The 18,223-nt window shown below is 37.4% G+C and overlaps 1 protein-coding gene across 2 annotated transcripts; it reads left to right on the top strand.

The window, feature by feature from the left end:
- The first annotated feature begins 9 nt into the window (after positions 1 to 9).
- Positions 10 to 15,973, top strand: ARL5B (ARF like GTPase 5B). Of its 2 annotated transcripts, none has more exons than XM_080578299.1 (6): positions 10 to 185; positions 7,201 to 7,261; positions 8,553 to 8,700; positions 11,551 to 11,634; positions 12,852 to 13,003; positions 14,017 to 15,973. In XM_080578299.1, the coding sequence occupies exons 1-6, from the start codon at positions 140 to 142 to the stop codon at positions 14,063 to 14,065; spliced, it is 540 nt and encodes a 179-aa protein (XP_080434425.1). In that variant the 5' UTR covers positions 10 to 139; the 3' UTR covers positions 14,066 to 15,973. The 2 variants fall into 2 exon arrangements, with proteins under 2 accessions (XP_080434425.1, XP_080434426.1); XM_080578300.1 differs by having other exon boundaries at positions 12,852 to 13,037.
- Positions 15,974 to 18,223: the final 2,250 nt, after the last annotated feature.

The following is an 18,223-nucleotide window of genomic DNA, read 5'->3' as shown; positions in this document are numbered from 1 at the left end:
GCTCCCCCCCCGTGCGTGATGACGTGCGCGGCGCCGTGACGTGTCAGCCGTTAGGGGCGGGGCCAAGGCTCTCCCCCTCCCCTCACCGCCCGGTCCGCCCCGGGGCCGCCGCGGGCCGAGCCGAGCCCCGGGGCCAGGCATGGGCCTCGTGTTCGCCAAGCTCTGGAGCCTCTTCGGGAACCAAGGTGGGCGCGGGGGGCTCTGGGCCGGCTGGGCCGGGCCGGACTGGGCTTCTCTCAGCGCGCGGCTTTCCGGCAGTTCAGCTCGCCCCTTCCCCGCTGCTCCGTCCCGGGTGGCCTCGGGGCCTGGGAGGGGAGGGCGGTGCTGGTGGTGTGGGGACCCCAAAAAGCCACCTCCGAGCCCAGGGGAGCGGCGGCTCCTTCCCGGTGCATCCCGCGGAAAGGGCTTGTGCCGAGCTCAGCGCCTGCGGCTGCCGCTAGCTCGGTTACCGTAAATTAAAATACACTCCTTAATACCTATTTATTGTAATTAATCCCGTTTCCCTAGCCTTCATTGGTTAGGGAGCGACATACTCGAGCGATTCCCCATGTGTGCTGTTTTTCCGTGAGGCCCAGCGTTCGGAGCAGCCAGGCCGGCGGAGGTATTGTTCTCCTCAGGCTGCCCGTGCCGGCTCCGTGCCCGCTCTCCGTCTGTTACCTCCCGCAGCGAGGTTACTGCGGCTTTGTGGCTCGTGTTTGCTGCCGGCACGGCTTCAGAAGTTGTGGGAGCGGAGCACGCCCGCTGCCCCTTTAAAGGTCTTGTCACCAAGAGTGAACTTCTCTGAGTCTGTAAATAGCAGAGCAAAGTCTCCGTGTGTGTGCTTAGTAGCATCCGTCCATCTCATACCATTTTCTCACCCCATGGGAGTGGGGGGTAAGATCCAAACCATTTATCTTCATTTTCATTTATCCTCACGTTTTTCCTGAAGTCTTCTATCCAGGCCTTCTGAATGATTACTTTCCATCTATTTGATTACTCTTATTTTTCTCAAGTGGGAAAACCATTTGAAAGGGTTCAAGGTTCCCCTTACTCTCCAGAAAACTGTGAAATACTACCTTGCTTTTTATTAAATACTGCAGCCCGCTGCTCCCTTCCTTCCCTCAAGGACTCCACCAAGACGTGGTGGAGTTCTCTGTGAGCAGAGATCTGATTAGAAGATAACTTCTGGTGGCTTTTATTGCTGGTCTGTATGGTCCCCTATGATGGTGATATTTACCCTCAGGAAGGGAGTAAGAGTTACAGTTTCATTGTTTTGGTTTCTTTCTGTGTTAGTACATGACATCACTGGGTTATGTTGATTCCGTTTCATTAGTGGAAAAAAGTGTCTTTGTTACTGTGTATCAATTTCTGAAAGTTATTTTTAATGCATTCAAAATATTAACTGTTAGTATGACGGTTATTGTGGCTGAGACAGTACCGTGAAATACTTACCATTCACCTTTTATCCCAATGGGAGATAAAATCATTTTGTTTAATCATTTTGCTTTTGTTTTCCCCATTCCCTGGTCTTATTATGGCAACTGCAGAGAGTAAAGTGAGTTTCTTTTCATGGCCAAGATTGAAATTCCACCCTAGAAAAGCTCTCTTCAACGATAAATTTTGGACCAATCTACTAGGATGTTCCTCTAAATGCACAGTTACTTTTCCCGTAATAATGATGATGTTAATTATAAAGGCAGTAATTACTGATTTGTTTTTGTTGTCCTTCTAGTTATATGTTAAATCTAGACTTTTTCTTGGAGAATTCATGGACTGACCCATGAAACTCCTTGTTGAGCAGACTAGCATGGTCAAAATCATTGTATTAGCAAATGAGAGGGAATATTGCAAATATAAAAATAGACCCAGATGTGCATGGAGCATGTCCTCAATCAGTTCATCATGGCTAGCATGGGTTGTGCTGATAGTCTGAGGTGCTTGATACTGGCAAAACAAAGATTTAGAAAGTGCCATGTGGCTTCCATCGAGGAGAGCATGGCAGAGGAGGTGTGCCAAAGTGCTAGAAGATACAGCTCAGGAAATCATAGCTGTTTCACTCTGGTATTAACTACACAATGCACTTTTACTTTACATAAAGGTTAATAGCAGCTGAGCTGAAAATTCCAAATTTAAAAGACATTTAATCAATAGTATCTAGGCAGCTAAATACATTAAGGAATTATCAACTGGTGAACTAACACTGTTAACTTACAGGAAGAAGATAGGCAGGTAGCCTTCTCAAAAACTCACATCTTAAGATACTAACATCTTAAAATAAGCTCCAGGCATTTCTGTGCCTCCCGGTTAAGCACAGTTAAAGTAAATGCATGATGTATGGAAAATTAAGTACATTCAGAATGATTTCTGCAAACCAAAAAAAGATTCGTAACAGAGACACTTTATATCCTACTAAAGCACTGAATGTCACTTTATTAATTTACATGTCATCCACTTCTCTGGCAATTTGTTTCTCTTACCATTGTTTCCAACAGTAAGGATGAGGTACTGGAGGCAAGGTGGGGAGACTTGATCTAACATGTTCCTATAGGCATCCAATGGTACTTAGTAACTAATCTCTTCTACTGACCTCTTCTGGCAGCATTTTTTACTCTTTGTATTTAACTGGTTTATCCCTATGATTGAGGTAGCATCTGAATGTTTCTGCCAGGGAGCTGAGCCTGTCAGTTCTGTTCCAACTCGCCGCATTTGCAATAGAGATTGTACCAAGTGGTTCACCCTGTTTTGGTTCAGTTTGGCAAACCCGTACTAGTTCATGATGGAAGATGAAATAGTTGAAATGGTGCTCTGTGACAATAGCCAATGATGGAAAGTTTTAGATGGGGAAAGCTTTCTCGCTTTCTCCTACTCCCCTTGCAGAATGTGCTTTCACTTCCATCGCAGTGCATCATCTACTCTCCAAAACCGGTGTGTAGGATTTTGGAACAAGACAGGATGCAGTGCAGACAAGTTTATGGAATTCGAGTGATGCCTGTGCTGATCTGTGAGTTGATGACTATGAAAGAGGAAAGCTAAGCGTGTCTGCCCTTAGAACAGTCTGTCAGGGAACATCTGTTTAACTGTGCCGTTGTGTTTAGAAGGATTTGTTTCCAGACTGTTTGGCAGTAGCCTTTGGACAGTGGCTTTTTTATTATGTGTGGTGGTAGTAGTAGTGATCAAAACTGATCCAGGGCCTTATTTAATCTTTTTTATTTTGTTTTCTTGTCTTCATGCTTTTACAGTACAGAGGTTAAAGACTGAAAATAGACGATTAAACACTTCTGAGTTTTTCAGCTCTCAGTACATACTGGCTCTAAATCAAGGAGTAATTGAACTATGCGAACTGAAGTGTAGGTATTTTATTTATAAGAGAAACAATTGGTGTTAAAATAGATTATCTTTGTTCTGGGTGACTTACTGATGGCTTCCTGTTTATTTTTCAGTGTTTTTGAAACTGTCAGAAAAACATTGCCTGAGTATTGTTTTCACTTAAAATATTGTCACCTACAGCCAATTCAAATCTAGTTATAAATTATTGTAAGTTCAAGTTGGACTCCTGTTTATTTTTAACTTCATTTTTTAAAGTATATATTTTTTAAATTAGGAAGGTCATTTCTAAAGTCTAAGCTATGATTAAGAACTCAAATAACAGTCTGCTAAGCAACATGTGGAGATATGAATAAATGGTGGTGCAGCTAACTTACTGTCTGTGTCAGTACATATCTGGATAAACCTTGCTTGACTTACTCATCATGATTTGTGTAACTCTTAATGGAGGTATAAGGACAAAACAGAAGTGAGCATAGCAACCTTGTTAAACGCAACTTTTGACCCTTCCCGAGTCTATATTTTAGTTGCTTTGGATGACAGCTGTTCATAATCTTCTAGGTTACTCTGAATAAATGCTATAGATGTTTAAAAAAATAAAATGAAGTGCTACCATAAGAAAAATAATGGTTGGCTCTAAATCAAGGTGGTAGAACTTCTGTAACTCCATGGGTTACTTCATTTAGGCTCGCTGGCAGTCCCCAGACCATAAAGTCAGGCTAGCAGAGACCATTATCTAGAAAACCATCTGGGGTTTGATTCCAGTTACTAGTGAAGTTTATAGACAAGTTTTCATTCTTGTTAGTAAGTCTGGAAATATAAGATGTATTCAAGCAGTTCTCTTGTGTTAAATAGAAGATTCAAAGGCAGCTTTTCACTTAGTGTGCAGAATGCATTCTTGCGCTGGAAAGTTTTGGTAAAATCCTGTTCCACCTGCTTTCTGTTTAGCAAACTTCTATCTGCCTTCAGTTTTGAAGCCTCCAAGACAGTTTTACTTAGCAACTGGGCAGTGCTGTTTGGTGCCTGATAATGATCAGTACTCTTTCCCTCTGTGATTTCTTCTTTCAAATACAACATCTTGCCCATCACTAAAGTATTTAGCCTTTTGTTTTTCTTTGTGGTTTTATTTTTGTCAAGTTAGAGGAAGGGGCAAAAACACTAACTGAATCTTCAGTTTCAGATCCTTTTACAAAACCCTTATGTAGGGGAAAATATAAGAGCAAGCGAAGAGAAGAGCGTATTATGTCTGTCTTCTGACATCTGCAAGATCATTTTAACTTTCCTGTTATGTTGTAATACTGGACTGGCAGCAGTTTTTTAACAATACCACATAGATATATTTTTTTAACAACCGCCCAAGAAAGGTTGATATAACGGAATTCTTTGGATTCTTTCAAGTAGCCTAATACTCTTTTTTTCATGTTTGCTTTCTTCTACTCATTTCTATTATATTTTTTCCTCTTTCTACCTGATTCATAAAGACTCAGCTCTTCTACTGTGGCAGCTGTCTTCAGGATTTTCTTCTCCTGTTGCCAAGACCATAGTGAATGGGGAAGATATTCAGGAGCACAGCCCAAACTGATACCAATACCACCCAGTGTAAGAAACTTGGGTTAGTCTCAAAGTACAGAACACAAAGCGCATAAATCAGAGCCTGTGGTTTACCCCATAATCATCCTTCCTCTTAAATGAAGCATCTGCCTTCAACTTGTTGCTCTTGTAAACAAGTACTTGGTAAAGCTTTGTTTTGTCTTAGTATAACAATATTTAAGTTCATATGTTTATCTGTTAATGTACATGTACAAGTAAAAATTGTGTAATCTAACCAAACTAGAGAGAAATTCAACTTCTGTGTTTGTAGGTGAAGAGATTTTCATTAGCACAGATGACAGTTCTGAAAGCAATGAGTTGTTCTACCTTTAATGAAAGGTGGAGACAGCTATTTGCATAAGATATTGTTGCTTTCATCTCATTAATTTTGTCCTCACCTCATTAATTAATACTTGTGTGACTTCTATGTGGATGTTGAGTTACTGTATAAAATACTGTTTGACTACAGAGCTAAGCTGTGTGTGTCATCGTACTCCCCCCAGCCCTCCCTTTCCCAATTAGTGTTGAACCATTTGCATATCAGTGGCTTTCAAAAAATCAACTGATTGGGGAAAAATACTTTTTCCTACTTTCAGTAGTGTGGTACCATTTAATCAATGCTTTTCATGTTCATTCTTAAGCAAGGCTCTGGATTCTGATGTGAAGGTGGGAAAGAGCAGATGTAACATGTTACTAAATTTTTGTTTTGTTTTTTGTTTTGTTTGGCTGGCTTCTTTTCCTCCTTGAAATAATGCAAACAGTGTTGCGAAATTAGTCATATTCCAGACAATAGTTGAGAAATATGGTTGTTTTGAAAACAACAGAAGGGTATTTCTGTGTTTCAACTTCGAAAGCCCTTTAAACTGTACTGCATTTGAAGAAGAAAAGGAGAGGCTAGCTATGTGGAATGTTTTATTAGAGTTGAAAGCAGAGAGGATTTCATACTATTTATGTATCGAGGAAGATTATTAATTAGTGGTGCTGCTTCTTCTGGGGCTAAAAGTATTACTGGACTTAAGGCCAGGAGAAGTTAGTTTCTTAGGATATGTTGGCAGGATGTGGCAGTACAAAAACCAATACAGGGAAAAGTGTTTCAACAAGTGTTAGGGCCATGTCTCTTAACAAAACTTCTAAAAGCCCAAAGGGATTTATTAAAATTACTTTGAGTATGAAAACCCTGAATATACATCAGTAGATGGATTTTTTTAACAAATTCCTTATTCTTCCTTAGACTACGCACTCGCGGGCAAAAAAGCTACCACCTTGATATTTGATAGATCTCTTAGGAATTTGTGATAAGTGTGGTAGATTTGAAAGTGGTGTTTTAGAGGAAGTCTCTAAGCTGTGAAGCAAGTTTTGTTTTGGAATAAATGCCTTTAGAATTTTAAATATGACCCCTTGTGAGTGAGCCTGTTTACAAGCTTTTTGTGTGAGTTTTGCTTCTGGTATCTATTTGTAGCTTCTCTCTGCTCTCAAATAATTTGCGTTTTTTGTCAGTAGGCAAATTGGTATCTTCTGACTTCTGGCATGTATCTAAAAAAAACCATTGTAATTGACTGGGCTGTTGTATTTGAAATTCTAAAAAGGATTAAATACAGAGAAACAGATAAGTTCTGGAGTTTTTGTTTCCCCAGTGCTTGGAAAAATAACATTGCAGCATCTGGGAGATTGCTATTATATAAGCAGAACTTTTCAGCTCAGAACTTGAGTGTTGGAATTTGTCACCTACTGAAAATACAGCTTCCTCTTTGTACCATGAGAATGATGGTGGTGTGGTCCCTTAACTAATGGTTATTGTTCAGCCTTGTGTTGCAGGCTAATGTTTTCTACACTCTTTGGATTTCCTTTGCATCACTGAGGAACAGGTTCATACATTCTGTGGAAAACTATCTCTTTGAAAATTCTCTGTAACTGGTGGTTTACTGAAACTTGGCTTTGACGTATTATAAATTTTATTTTGGATGTTTGCTCATCTTCTTAAGAAGACAACACTGATAAGAGTTATATTTTTCCTTGCATTTTTCTTTGTAATACTAGATCTTTTCTTTCTTTCCCTTTTTTAATGGATTCATGCTAGTAATTCTTCCTTTATGAACACTTCCAATACTGACTTGTCCTTAAACTGTAGTCTTAGGAGAAGAGGCTTTATGGATTTTTTTCTTCCAAGAAGCTGTCACTACTTTGTGTAGCATAATGAATTCGGACAAACAAGCTGTTGCTTTCTTAAATAAGAAAAAGTAATTAACAAGAACTGTAATTATCGCTGTTTCTGCTAGTTTATTCTTGTCTTTTTTTCTGTGTATGCAGAGCACAAAGTAATCATTGTGGGACTTGATAATGCTGGAAAGACTACAATTCTTTACCAGTTGTAAGTATACAAACTACTTTGTTTTTCTTAGTTTTAGTATTTGGCATTGATTTAATCATTGAAAATTCAGGTTTGGAACCTGGCAGAATCTCCAGGGGTGCGGTAGGTCGTAGTTTGTATGTGAATTGTGTTAGTTGTTTTAAACGTATTTAGATTTAGTATTTAAATGCTAAGTGGAAGAACTGAAGTATTTTAAAACTGAATTGTAAATCAATTGAATAACAAAATTGTACATACAAGCACATAGTGACCTGAAAATTTCTTTGCTATCAAAGCCTATTTTTATTGGTAAACATTGAAAAAATAATTTGACCAAGAACTACAGAGAAGAAAGTTTTTTTAGAAAGAAAGATTTTTATATTAATGGGAGTTCTAGCCACTGTGCAAAATCCATAAATGTTTCCAAATGTTTCCTAATTTCAATAGCTAAAATCTGTGATGGAAGTTTTCCTCAGAATAGTATTTCAACTTGCCTAGGTCCAACCATAAACTTTTTATATAGTGTCATTGCACTGTATCACATCACCCTTAAATCTTGCCAGCATTGCAGGAATATCTATGATAAATCCAAGCATATTGGCAGGAACATAGTTACTGTTGTGATTGTGGAGACGGAGGAGTGCATAATGAAATGACTTATCTGTATATTTAGATATGAAGGTACCAGAAAACCCTTTTTCCTAAGTTTTGTCAAAATTCAAAGGTAGAATTGAGAAATTTTCAGTTAAGTAAACCGGTGGTCCTTCAGAATTTATTCTGTTATCAAATTGCTAAGTTGAATGCTCGTCTAAAGTTATATTCTGGTTTATATTTTGCACGGTTAATTGCTCTCCTTATTTGTGATCTTCAGAAAGGTGACTTCTCTTTTGAAATAAGAGCACTATAAGAATCTAATTTGTCTAAAAAGTCATTTGAAAAATGCCTTTTAATAAGGGAACGCTGTTAAAATGCAGATGCTTATCTGCATTTGTTATAAACCTTTTACATGCGTATTTTTCATTGCTGGTGTCTACAGTCTGCAACAAAAACAAGTATATTTGAATTTTGTCAACCACAATTTCCAGACGAAATTCACATTAAACTAACCTTACTAAAGAACAGCTCTTAAATATTTGCTTTATTTCCATAGAAATTCAAATATATAACTTGAGAAATGCGTCATCTTTTTAAGTTTTTATCAGAGCTAGACATATTTACTTTTTCTGCAACAAATTTGTTAAGCAAATTGAGCTGTGACAAGCCTTGTGAATTTTATTGGCTGGTCTTTATAATGTTATATTGTTTCCTTTAGCTTAATGAATGAAGTGGTTCATACTTCTCCAACCATAGGAAGCAATGTAGAAGAAATAGTGGTGAAAAACACCCATTTCTTAATGTGGGATATTGGAGGACAAGAATCGTTACGGTCATCATGGAATACCTATTATTCGAACACAGAGGTATGAGAAGCTACTTTGAAGTATGCAAATTCCATAAGTTTGTTTAAAATTCTTTTTTTTACTGGGAACATTGGTAGATTTTTATGAAGTTCGTGGTTGTATTGTTTTTGTCTCTTTAAGAAAGAACAAACCCTAAAAGTGTAATATGTCTCTGGTATGCAGCCAATTTCCTGGTAATATTTTAAGTATTTTTCATGTTTACTTCAATGTTGTTTGATCTGTGGCATAAATTGTGAAGTTAGACTTTTTTCCTAGGCAATTGAGTGATATTAAAATAAGAAATTGAGTTATTGCATATTTTTCGAGTGGATTTTAAAGCAAATTTTGCCATGTACTTGGCAAGTTCAGTGAGGATACGCAGTGGTTAACCTAGCTTCTGTACATCGGTCTGAAATGGTTCTGAAGTAATGATAACTAAGGATGAAGAATAAAATTTTATCTAGACAGCAGTATTTAAAAGTTCATCTGCTTGTGGCTTTTATCCAAAGGATAAAGGAAAACTTAACTGCAGTACTCTTGATGTACTGATAAAGCTGCTATTGCTTGAAAGGAGGGAGTAGAATTTGTCAATGGCTGTTTCTTTGCTGAAAGGTTATGGACACAATGTGCACTTAAAATCTCTGTAGCCTCACTTTACACCTTGATGTAAAGGGTTTTAAATTTTTCTTACCATTTCTACTAAAAATAGAGATGTCTTGTAGATGTTACTCATTATATAAACCTTATGTGAAAATAAGGTTTTTTTTGCCCTATCCCCCTCTTTGAGAGAGGGGAGGTTAGAGTGATCCAACCCAGATGTTCAGAAACCTATGTATTAAAAACCTGGTGATAACATCTCAATCTTTAGCTCTAGTATTTTAAGCTTACTTTTAATTTTATCTGAAAAGTATGGGTATGTGTGATACAAATACATACACAAGATGGTGAAGAACATCTGTGAGCAATATCTGGCAGATAAGTTCTTGACATTTGTTCATTGAATATTCTTTGATTTTTGGAATTTGAGTAGATGCATCTTAGTTCGTTTTTGATCCTTTTGGAGATGCTTTCCATGTTCTGCCTAGTAAGCGTGTGAAATCCAACGCTTTCTGGCATTTGGAAAGAACTTTACTTAGCAGCTTTGTCTGCTGGAAACAGCTGAAGAAGAAAAGGGTCTGTTTGGTATGCTAATCCTAGCATCCCTGTTATGAATAATTGCTATACTGTTCCTCCTCATCTGCTAGACATCTCAAAGCCACAGCAGCATTAAATTGACTTAGTATTTCATAGTTTGTGGTCATTTTCAATGGGCAATGAATCTTTTTAATTTTTTAAGGCACAGTGATTTGGAGCTTATGTTGGAGAACTGTAGCAGTAACTTCCAGTCCTCCTTTTTTGTTACCGACTCACGTGCAGCTTTGTCTTTTCTCTCTTTCCTTATTTAGCAATTGAAGCAATCTAACGAATCTTTGGAATGATGAGGAAAAAAAAATAATTTTGTAGAGCATACCTATTATATTTAGTTTCAACTTAACTCGATTGATTCTGCAAATGTATTTTAAGGGATCACATTTTTTTACACAGAAGATACTGAGATAGCACAGGATTTGTAGGGAGAGGAAAGAGCAGGAAGCTCTCATGGTTAAGTTATTCTCAGGGAGAAAAGCAAAAGGAAAGAGACAGTAGGAGAGAAAAAGGGATGGCAAAATATTCCCAGAGGAGAGTTGGGAAGAGAAGCGCTGGAGTCTCTAGATGAGTGTCATCTCCTGTGTTCCCTCTCCAGTGCAGCATGTGTTCCCTGTAATTCTTTTTTTACAGTAGCTGTATAATTTTTATAATATTGCCTCTTGATCTCCTTACTGGTGGCAGCAACCTATGATGCCGTTTGAGCAGCTCAGTGTGTACTCTGGTCAGGGCAAGTGTTGAACGCTGATCAATTGTTACGGTTTGTGTATGCACACTATTGCATAATGCTTACAAGCTGTTTTAAGTGTATCTAACTTACTATGTAACATTATTTTTTTTCCACTTCTAGTATAAGGCTATGAATTAAAAGATACAAAAAAAGGAAAGAAAAACTGGGGTTAAAAGAGTCGTTTTCACACTAGTGACAATTGCCTCCCATGGGAAACCTGATGTGGCAGACCTAGCAGTGTTAAAGGATTCACGAGTGCCTGACCGTGAGAATGTCACTTGGAAGAACATTAAGGGTAAAATCAGTGCCATAGCTGTCTCCAAGTGCCTAGGTAGACCAGTGCAAAGTTGTGAGGCCAACTTTGCATTACAAAGGGTAAGGTGTTGCACCATAATGCTAAGCCCTACAGGTGCATAGCTTTCTGAGGTCTGATGTAGGATTTTGAAATAAGTTCTCTTAAGCCTTGTGAGGATGGTGATGGTAGATTAAGTGTTTTTAAATAGGGAGTTTCAATTTCAGCTTTGTTTTCCTGAGTATACAAGTAGTAGTGGACATTAATAGCTGTTTTCATTGATAACTTCGTAGCGATTTTGTCATCCATGTTTTAAGTGTGATCCATGATCTGTAGGTGCTTTTGGTACCTACATCACTATTTTGTGTATGCTGTGGGGGCTGAAAATCAAGCCTGGTGATTTTAAGTGTGGTACATAAAAGTAGAGCTTAATAGCAGTGCTGAAATGTACAAGCAATAGATGTTTTTTTAAACTATAATCTTTATGTAGGATTCCTAGGGCACTAATGAAAGGATGTAACAAACTTCTTGCTCTATTTTTTAATGTGCTCTAAAAGTCTGTGTCTGTCTTACATACAAAGACCTGTGGTAGTGATCACTTGAAAATGTACTTTCTATAACTTACTTTTTTTACTTACATATTATACTATTGTTTTTTTCCCAGTTCATCATTCTGGTTGTTGACAGCATTGACAGAGAGCGACTTTCTATTACAAAAGAGGAACTTTATAGAATGCTGGCTCATGAGGTAAAGTAGTGTGTTGGGATAATAGTCTCCCTTTGTTGTGATCAGTCAAATAGCACTACGTGCTTCCTATATTTATAGAAGTTACACTGTCACAGAAAAGTTGAGCCTAAATGTGCATGCATGTTCACTAGGTTTTGAAACCATATAAATTATAAATAAACAGGGAAAGCTATCATGAAGCACTCTTGTAGTAGGGCTTGCTTGATTGTAATCAAAAATCTGAGTGATTTAGTGTTTCAAATGAATGTTTTTACTTTAAAGTTTATTAATCTAGATGGCATTTGGTAGTAAGGAGGAAATATATTAACAAAAAAGGAGGAAATATGACTTTTTGTGGTGAAATCTTCTATTGTAATTAGTTTCCAGTGTTTTCCAGTTTTCTAGTGTTATAAGATTAGGAGATTGTGATCTATTATCTCTTGAAAACAATCAGTAGGCCTCAACTGTAATAAGTACTACTTGTAGTAGTGAGTTTTTATCTTTGGATCCTAAAGGTTTGTTTTTCTCTTAATGGAGAAATTGTCTCCAAATTTAATATACATTTAAATATGTTAAACACTTTTAATTAAACCTGCCAGCTGCCTGCATTTTGCATTTGTTTTCCCTTTTCCACTCCTAAGAACATGCAGCCCAGTGTGTTTCATTGCATTGTGGAATCCTAATTTCCATACAAAAAAACCCAACTTCTTACTAGCTTCTGTTTTTCCTTAAGCTGCTGCAGCATTATTAGAGCTCCCTTTTTGGAACAGCAGTATAAAAGTTTTGTTTGATTGTTACTGTTTTAATCACTACAGAATTTGCTTAATGAAGTGGAAAATAATTTCAAGGGAACGATATCTAGCAGGGTTTTCCATTCTGAATAGCATCTAATACTGATTTTGAATAGTTTATCCAGTAAAAATTCCACTGGATGGTTTAGAGCTCTGTGAAGTGTATGTTGACAAGACTTACTTTAGTTAACATATGAACATATGGACAAAACCAAAAGGGTAGTAGTATAATACATTATAATTTGATTCCCTACGGTGAACACTTCTAAATAAATTGGTCTCTTCAGTATTAATGCAATTGATTTTTAATGCAGTAAAGCTGTTAAAAATATCTGTTACATTGTAATTGCATTCGAGCTAATCTACGTTTCCTTGAGATACTCAGTTAATGCAATAGCCTGTTAGTTCTATATAATAACTTCTATGAATACTTTTAACTACTTCTAGGATTTACGAAAAGCTGCAGTTCTCATCTTTGCAAACAAGCAGGACATGAAAGGCTGCATGACAGCTGCCGAGATATCTACATACCTCACCCTTAGCTCCATAAAGGATCACCCATGGCACATTCAGTCCTGTTGTGCTTTGACAGGAGAAGGGTAAATGTTTCCTGTTTAAGTACAATAGTATATGGTAAATGGAACACTGATATTTCATCTTGTCTTTAAAGCAGTATTCTATTTCTCTAATGTTTCTCAAAGTTTTTTTCAGCTGTGCTGTATGTACACCCTTTACAACAATGTGGTGGGGGGGGCATCGCGGGGGGGGGCATCGCAGAGAGCGTTCATGAACATCAGTTCAGAAACATTAATCATCCTAGGCTCCTTTTTTGAATAAGAAGCCTTAAATAATTAGAACTTCTAAAATTGTGATATTAGTGAGACCAAGTCATCCAAACAAACAAGCGAAAAAAAAACCACTCAGAGTAAAATAACTGCATGGTCCTCTTCAGGATGAACTTAGAAGAATCAAAGGAGATTAGCACCATGACAGGGAAGGCGGCCTTCTTGGATAAATCATGATTTACTTTACAAAGGTGAAGTTAAAGGTGGTGTCAACTATGTAACTGAATCCCTAGCAAATCAAAGGGAATACTGTCTTGAAATGGAAGGCCTTTAAATAGACATGGAAAAGGAGTGAGTAAGCAGGTTAGATCCCATGCAATCCTGGTGTTCAATATAGACATGCTTACAGTTTTGTATTGTGGAATTCTTGATGCACTGCCTTTTTTTGAACCAATTCAGTCTGGGTAACTGAGTCTTTTGTCTTTTAGTCTTGGAATGAAAAGGTCTAGTGTTCAGTTAGGCAGTTTCTCATGATTTGGTTCTATGTACTTCTGAGTAAGCAAATTAAAAGTAGCACGTTTTAGATTTAGAACAAAAATTGAAAGAGTGCCAAGCTTCAATAAAATAGCATGTTTGACTAGCTTCTTACGGCTAAAGCCTAAGTGGACTTAGTTTAAAACATTGTGTATTCTGTTGATGTTTCATTCCCCATTCCAGATGATTTTTTTTAATTTTAAGCAGATGATTTTAACTGTAAGAGAAGTAGAAAACACTTTTAAGATGTTGCAATAGATCTAGTACCAATATAATATCTCTTTATTTTTCAGATTATGCCAAGGCTTGGAGTGGATGACCTCCCGTATTGGAGTGAGATAGCTTTTTTCCAAAAGAAGAGACTTCTATTTATCCTGTGAACATGTACATTTTTCTGTACTTCTGGCTGCTGAGCCAGTGACCATGTTTAATTTATATCAGCCAATCTCCAAGCTGTACTTGAATCAAGTGCAGTTGAACTTGAAACACAAAGTATTTTCTTAACCTTTTTTTAATACACTAATCTTCAACTGGATGGACATATATGAATCTGTTTTTAAGCATTTAAATTCCTCTGACTATGTATTCTAACTTTTTCAATGATAGCTTTATAAAATCTGTTTTGTCATTGTCAATATTTCATACTTCCTCTTTCTAAAAAGTTTCTATAACTTACTAACATAATAAATGAACATAGTTTGTTTAATAATGAAAAAGTAGTGAGTAGTTTGACTTTACTCTGGCATAGTTTTTAGTCTTCAAGGATAACCATGGGGGACTGAAAACCATTCAGCTGGGCTTCCTGGAACATCAGCAGAGTTCTAGCCAGCACTAGTAAAGAATGCAAAAATTTAAATGCTGAATGAGTTAGTTATAGTTAATTATTAAGGTAGCTTTTAACCTAGTATATAATTGAATTTCTGCCTTAAAAGAAATCTGTCCTCCTCATTTTGTCTGATAAGTAATTATAGGTTATGACTCTCTTCCTTTCACCTGCAAATAGATCTCTGCACAGTGGTTAAATAATTTTTGTTATTAAGTGTTGGTTTATTCATTTAGACTTTGAATACCATTTTTAAAAATAAACCCCTTGGTAATTAAATTTGGAATCATGGCAGACAGTGTTATGTGTAATCTGTTAAAATTTTAAATGCTGTACATACATGAGCCTTTCTCACCTTTTATTGAGAGTGCTGTTTTCTAAATGAATGTAAAATCAAAAGGGAAGCCAGATTTATAAACAGAACAGAATCATGGTGCTGTATCTGTATGTATCTGTGGATTTGAGAATGAAGCTAACCTTGACCTTATTTACATACTGTCAAATCTAAATGTTTTTAGATTCCATTGCACGGAAAATATTTTGCCTTATATTTGTTTTTACAGTTATTTGCAGGATTAGAGACCTGATTTTGTGGTTTGAGTTACTCATTCACCTGAACTTTATGAACTGGAAGCAGAAAAAGTAGAGGGCTTCCAGTTAAAAAAACAGGTGGTAAAAGATTGGACCTAGTAACTCTTAATTCAATTTGAAGATGATGTTAGATCTGGAAAGAGAATCTGAAACAACAGATTCTGTGTTAATCGAGCATATTGGACACACAGAAAATGCAAATCCAGAGGGGGAAAAGAAATCAACACTAGGCATCCAATTCCGAGTAAAACCCCGCTAGCAATGAGATATCTAACCTACGTAAATGCTTAAACTACACAAAAGCACCATTCTGTGCTTCTGCATGCCTGAACAACTACATGGAGCATGGTCACTAGAAAAAATTCTAATTGACTAGAGTCCTTTAATGACAAAATGTTTTTGATGAATTTTGTTTTAATAATTCAAGCACACTGAGTTTTTAATAAAATTTTAAGTTTTGTAAATTTCCAATATGATTCCATTTTTATTTGAACAAAGCTTAATGAAATGTTAACAATGCCATCAAATATGTTATAAGTGTTAAAAAAGACTTCAAATACAAGTTGAATCAATGATTGGTTGCTACATATTAATGTTGGCTAGCAAAAGTCATATTTAGGAGAGACTATGTTGAGTGTCAAGTCAAAATGCTCAGAAAGTAATGCAAACCAAAACTAATTCTTAAAAAGAGAATGCAAAACAAGGTTAAATTCTGATACTAAAGCTTATTGCTGTGATGTTCATGCTAACAACTGTTCTAATTTGTGAAAATAAGTTTTGTTTTGTTCTTTGGGAAGTAAATTATAAATGAAAAAATAAATGATACTGTGAATGAGGTTTCTTGTGTGGTGACTTAATTTCTGCTTGTAATTTAAATTTATTTTCAAGTTTATCTAATATAAGACGTGATCCTGAATATGTTTATATACATATATCCAGATGATGCTTTATATATATATATATACAGCCCTTGAACTGATGGAGCTTTTTTTAAACAGTTTTTTATATCAGAATAAAAAAAAAGTTTTAATTCCTTATCACTTCCTTTACAGAAAAACGATTCTTGACAATAGCAGTGATTTTGATGAGCTTACTACTTAATTTACTACAACAGTTTTCCATTTATGACATCCATTTGTTAACAGCACAGCTGGTGTGTTGTGGTTTTTGAAAAACGCTTCGTGTGGAATCTTCAAGTTCATATTCTTCATCACCTTCAGAGCCTATTAAAGGAGGAGGGGTTCAGTGAAAATCAGTTTTACATTGGGGTGCTTTAGAGCATTATAGCTTTCTTTTCCCCAAACTTTTTTGTTGTTGCTAAGAAGGCTGGTTGCTGTGAATAAGGCTAACAGTAGTCTTGGCTACATTATGGAAAGTATCGCTAGCTGGTCAAGAGAGGGGATGTCTGCTCTGCTCAGCAATGGTCAGGCTGCATCTGGAGAACTGTGTCCGGATCTGGGCCCCCTAGTACAAGAGACGTAAACATAGTGGAGAGAGCCCAGCAGAGGGATACCAAAGGTGATCAAGGGACTGGAACAGCTCTCCTCTGAGGAGAGGCTGAGAGAGTCGGGACCAGAGAAGAGGCTCAAGGGGATCTTGTTAATGCGTACAAATACCTGAAAGGAAGATGGAGCCAGGCTCTTCTGAGGGGCACAGTGCCAGGACAAGAGGTAATGAGTGCAAAAAGAAACATAGGAGGTTCTATCTAAATATAAGGAAGCATTTTTTTGCTGTGCAGGTGACCTGAGTGGCCCTGCTTGAGGAGGGAGCTTGGACCAGATGGCCTCCCGTGCTTTCTTCCAACCTCAACCACTCTAGCGTTCTGTGATTCTGAAAACACTTCAGTTCATTTTGAGCCTCTCATCAACCAACACCCCCAGGTCCTTCTCAGGGCTGCTCCCAATCCATTCTTCACCCAGCCTGTATTTGAGCTGGGGGTTGCCCCAGCCCTGATTGATGCAGGACCTTGCACTTGGTCTTGTTGAACCTCATGAGGTTCGCACAGGCCCATGTCTCAGGCCTGTCCAGGTCCCTCTGGATGCCATCCCTTCCTTCCTGCGTGTCAACCATACCACACAGCTTGGTGTCATTGGCAAACTTGCTGAGGGTGCACTCGATCCCACTGTCCATGTCACTGACAAAGATGTTAAACAGTGCCAGTCCCAGTCCCAAACCATGAGGAACACCATTCGTTACTGATCTCCAACTGGACATTGAGATGTTGACAATAACAATTTGATTGCAACCATCCAGCCAATTCCTTACCCACCAAGTGGTCCATCCATCAAATCCACGTCTCTCCAATTTAGAGACAAGGATATCATGGTGGACAGTGTCAAATGCTTTGCACAAGTCCAGGTAGATGATATCAGTTTCTCATATAAACTACTTTAATAAGAAAAGCTGGCTCTCAGAGGGAATACATCACTGCAGTCATTTTAAAATGTGATTCCATTCCAAATAAACATAGTAAATTCAATTAAGTAAAAGAAACTTCCAAGTCTTCAAAGACTACTTTCAAAAAGCTGATCCTTCTAACCTCAACCAAGTATGATGAATATTGCTCAAAGGTGCTTGCTCATAGAAGCTGCTAAACAAGTCAAAACTGCTTCTCTCATAATGAAATACTGTTTTAGCACAATGGGTATGATCTTATAAACTATAACATATTTATCAATTGATATATTGCAACATCCTGTATTTTGAGCAAAATGGATTTAGGAAAAAGCCCTCACAATATTTTGAGAATGTTTCTAATATTTCCTTACATTTGTAATTTTTGACAAGATGATTAACAGCTTTCTCAACAGTACATTAAGTGCTGAGTATTTTCAAAGTGCAAAACATCCTGTCATATGTTTACTATCTACATATACATACAAACAAAAATCATGCAGTGTTTCACAGAATTACAGAATGGTTGAAGTTGGAAGAAACTGCTGGAGGACATCTGGTCCAACACCCTCCTCAAGCAGGGCCACCCAGAATAGCTTGCCCCAGGACCAAGTAAAGGTTGCTTCTGAGGATCTACAAGGAGGGAGAGTCCACCACCTTTCTGAGCAACCTGTGCCAGTGCTCCATCACCT

This window comes from Anser brachyrhynchus, assembly GCF_964034855.1.
Source record: "Anser brachyrhynchus genome assembly, chromosome: 2".
Lineage (NCBI taxonomy): Eukaryota > Metazoa > Chordata > Aves > Anseriformes > Anatidae > Anser > Anser brachyrhynchus.
Note: the sequence above shows the minus strand (reverse complement) of the source record. Positions and strands in the feature narration are given on the sequence as shown.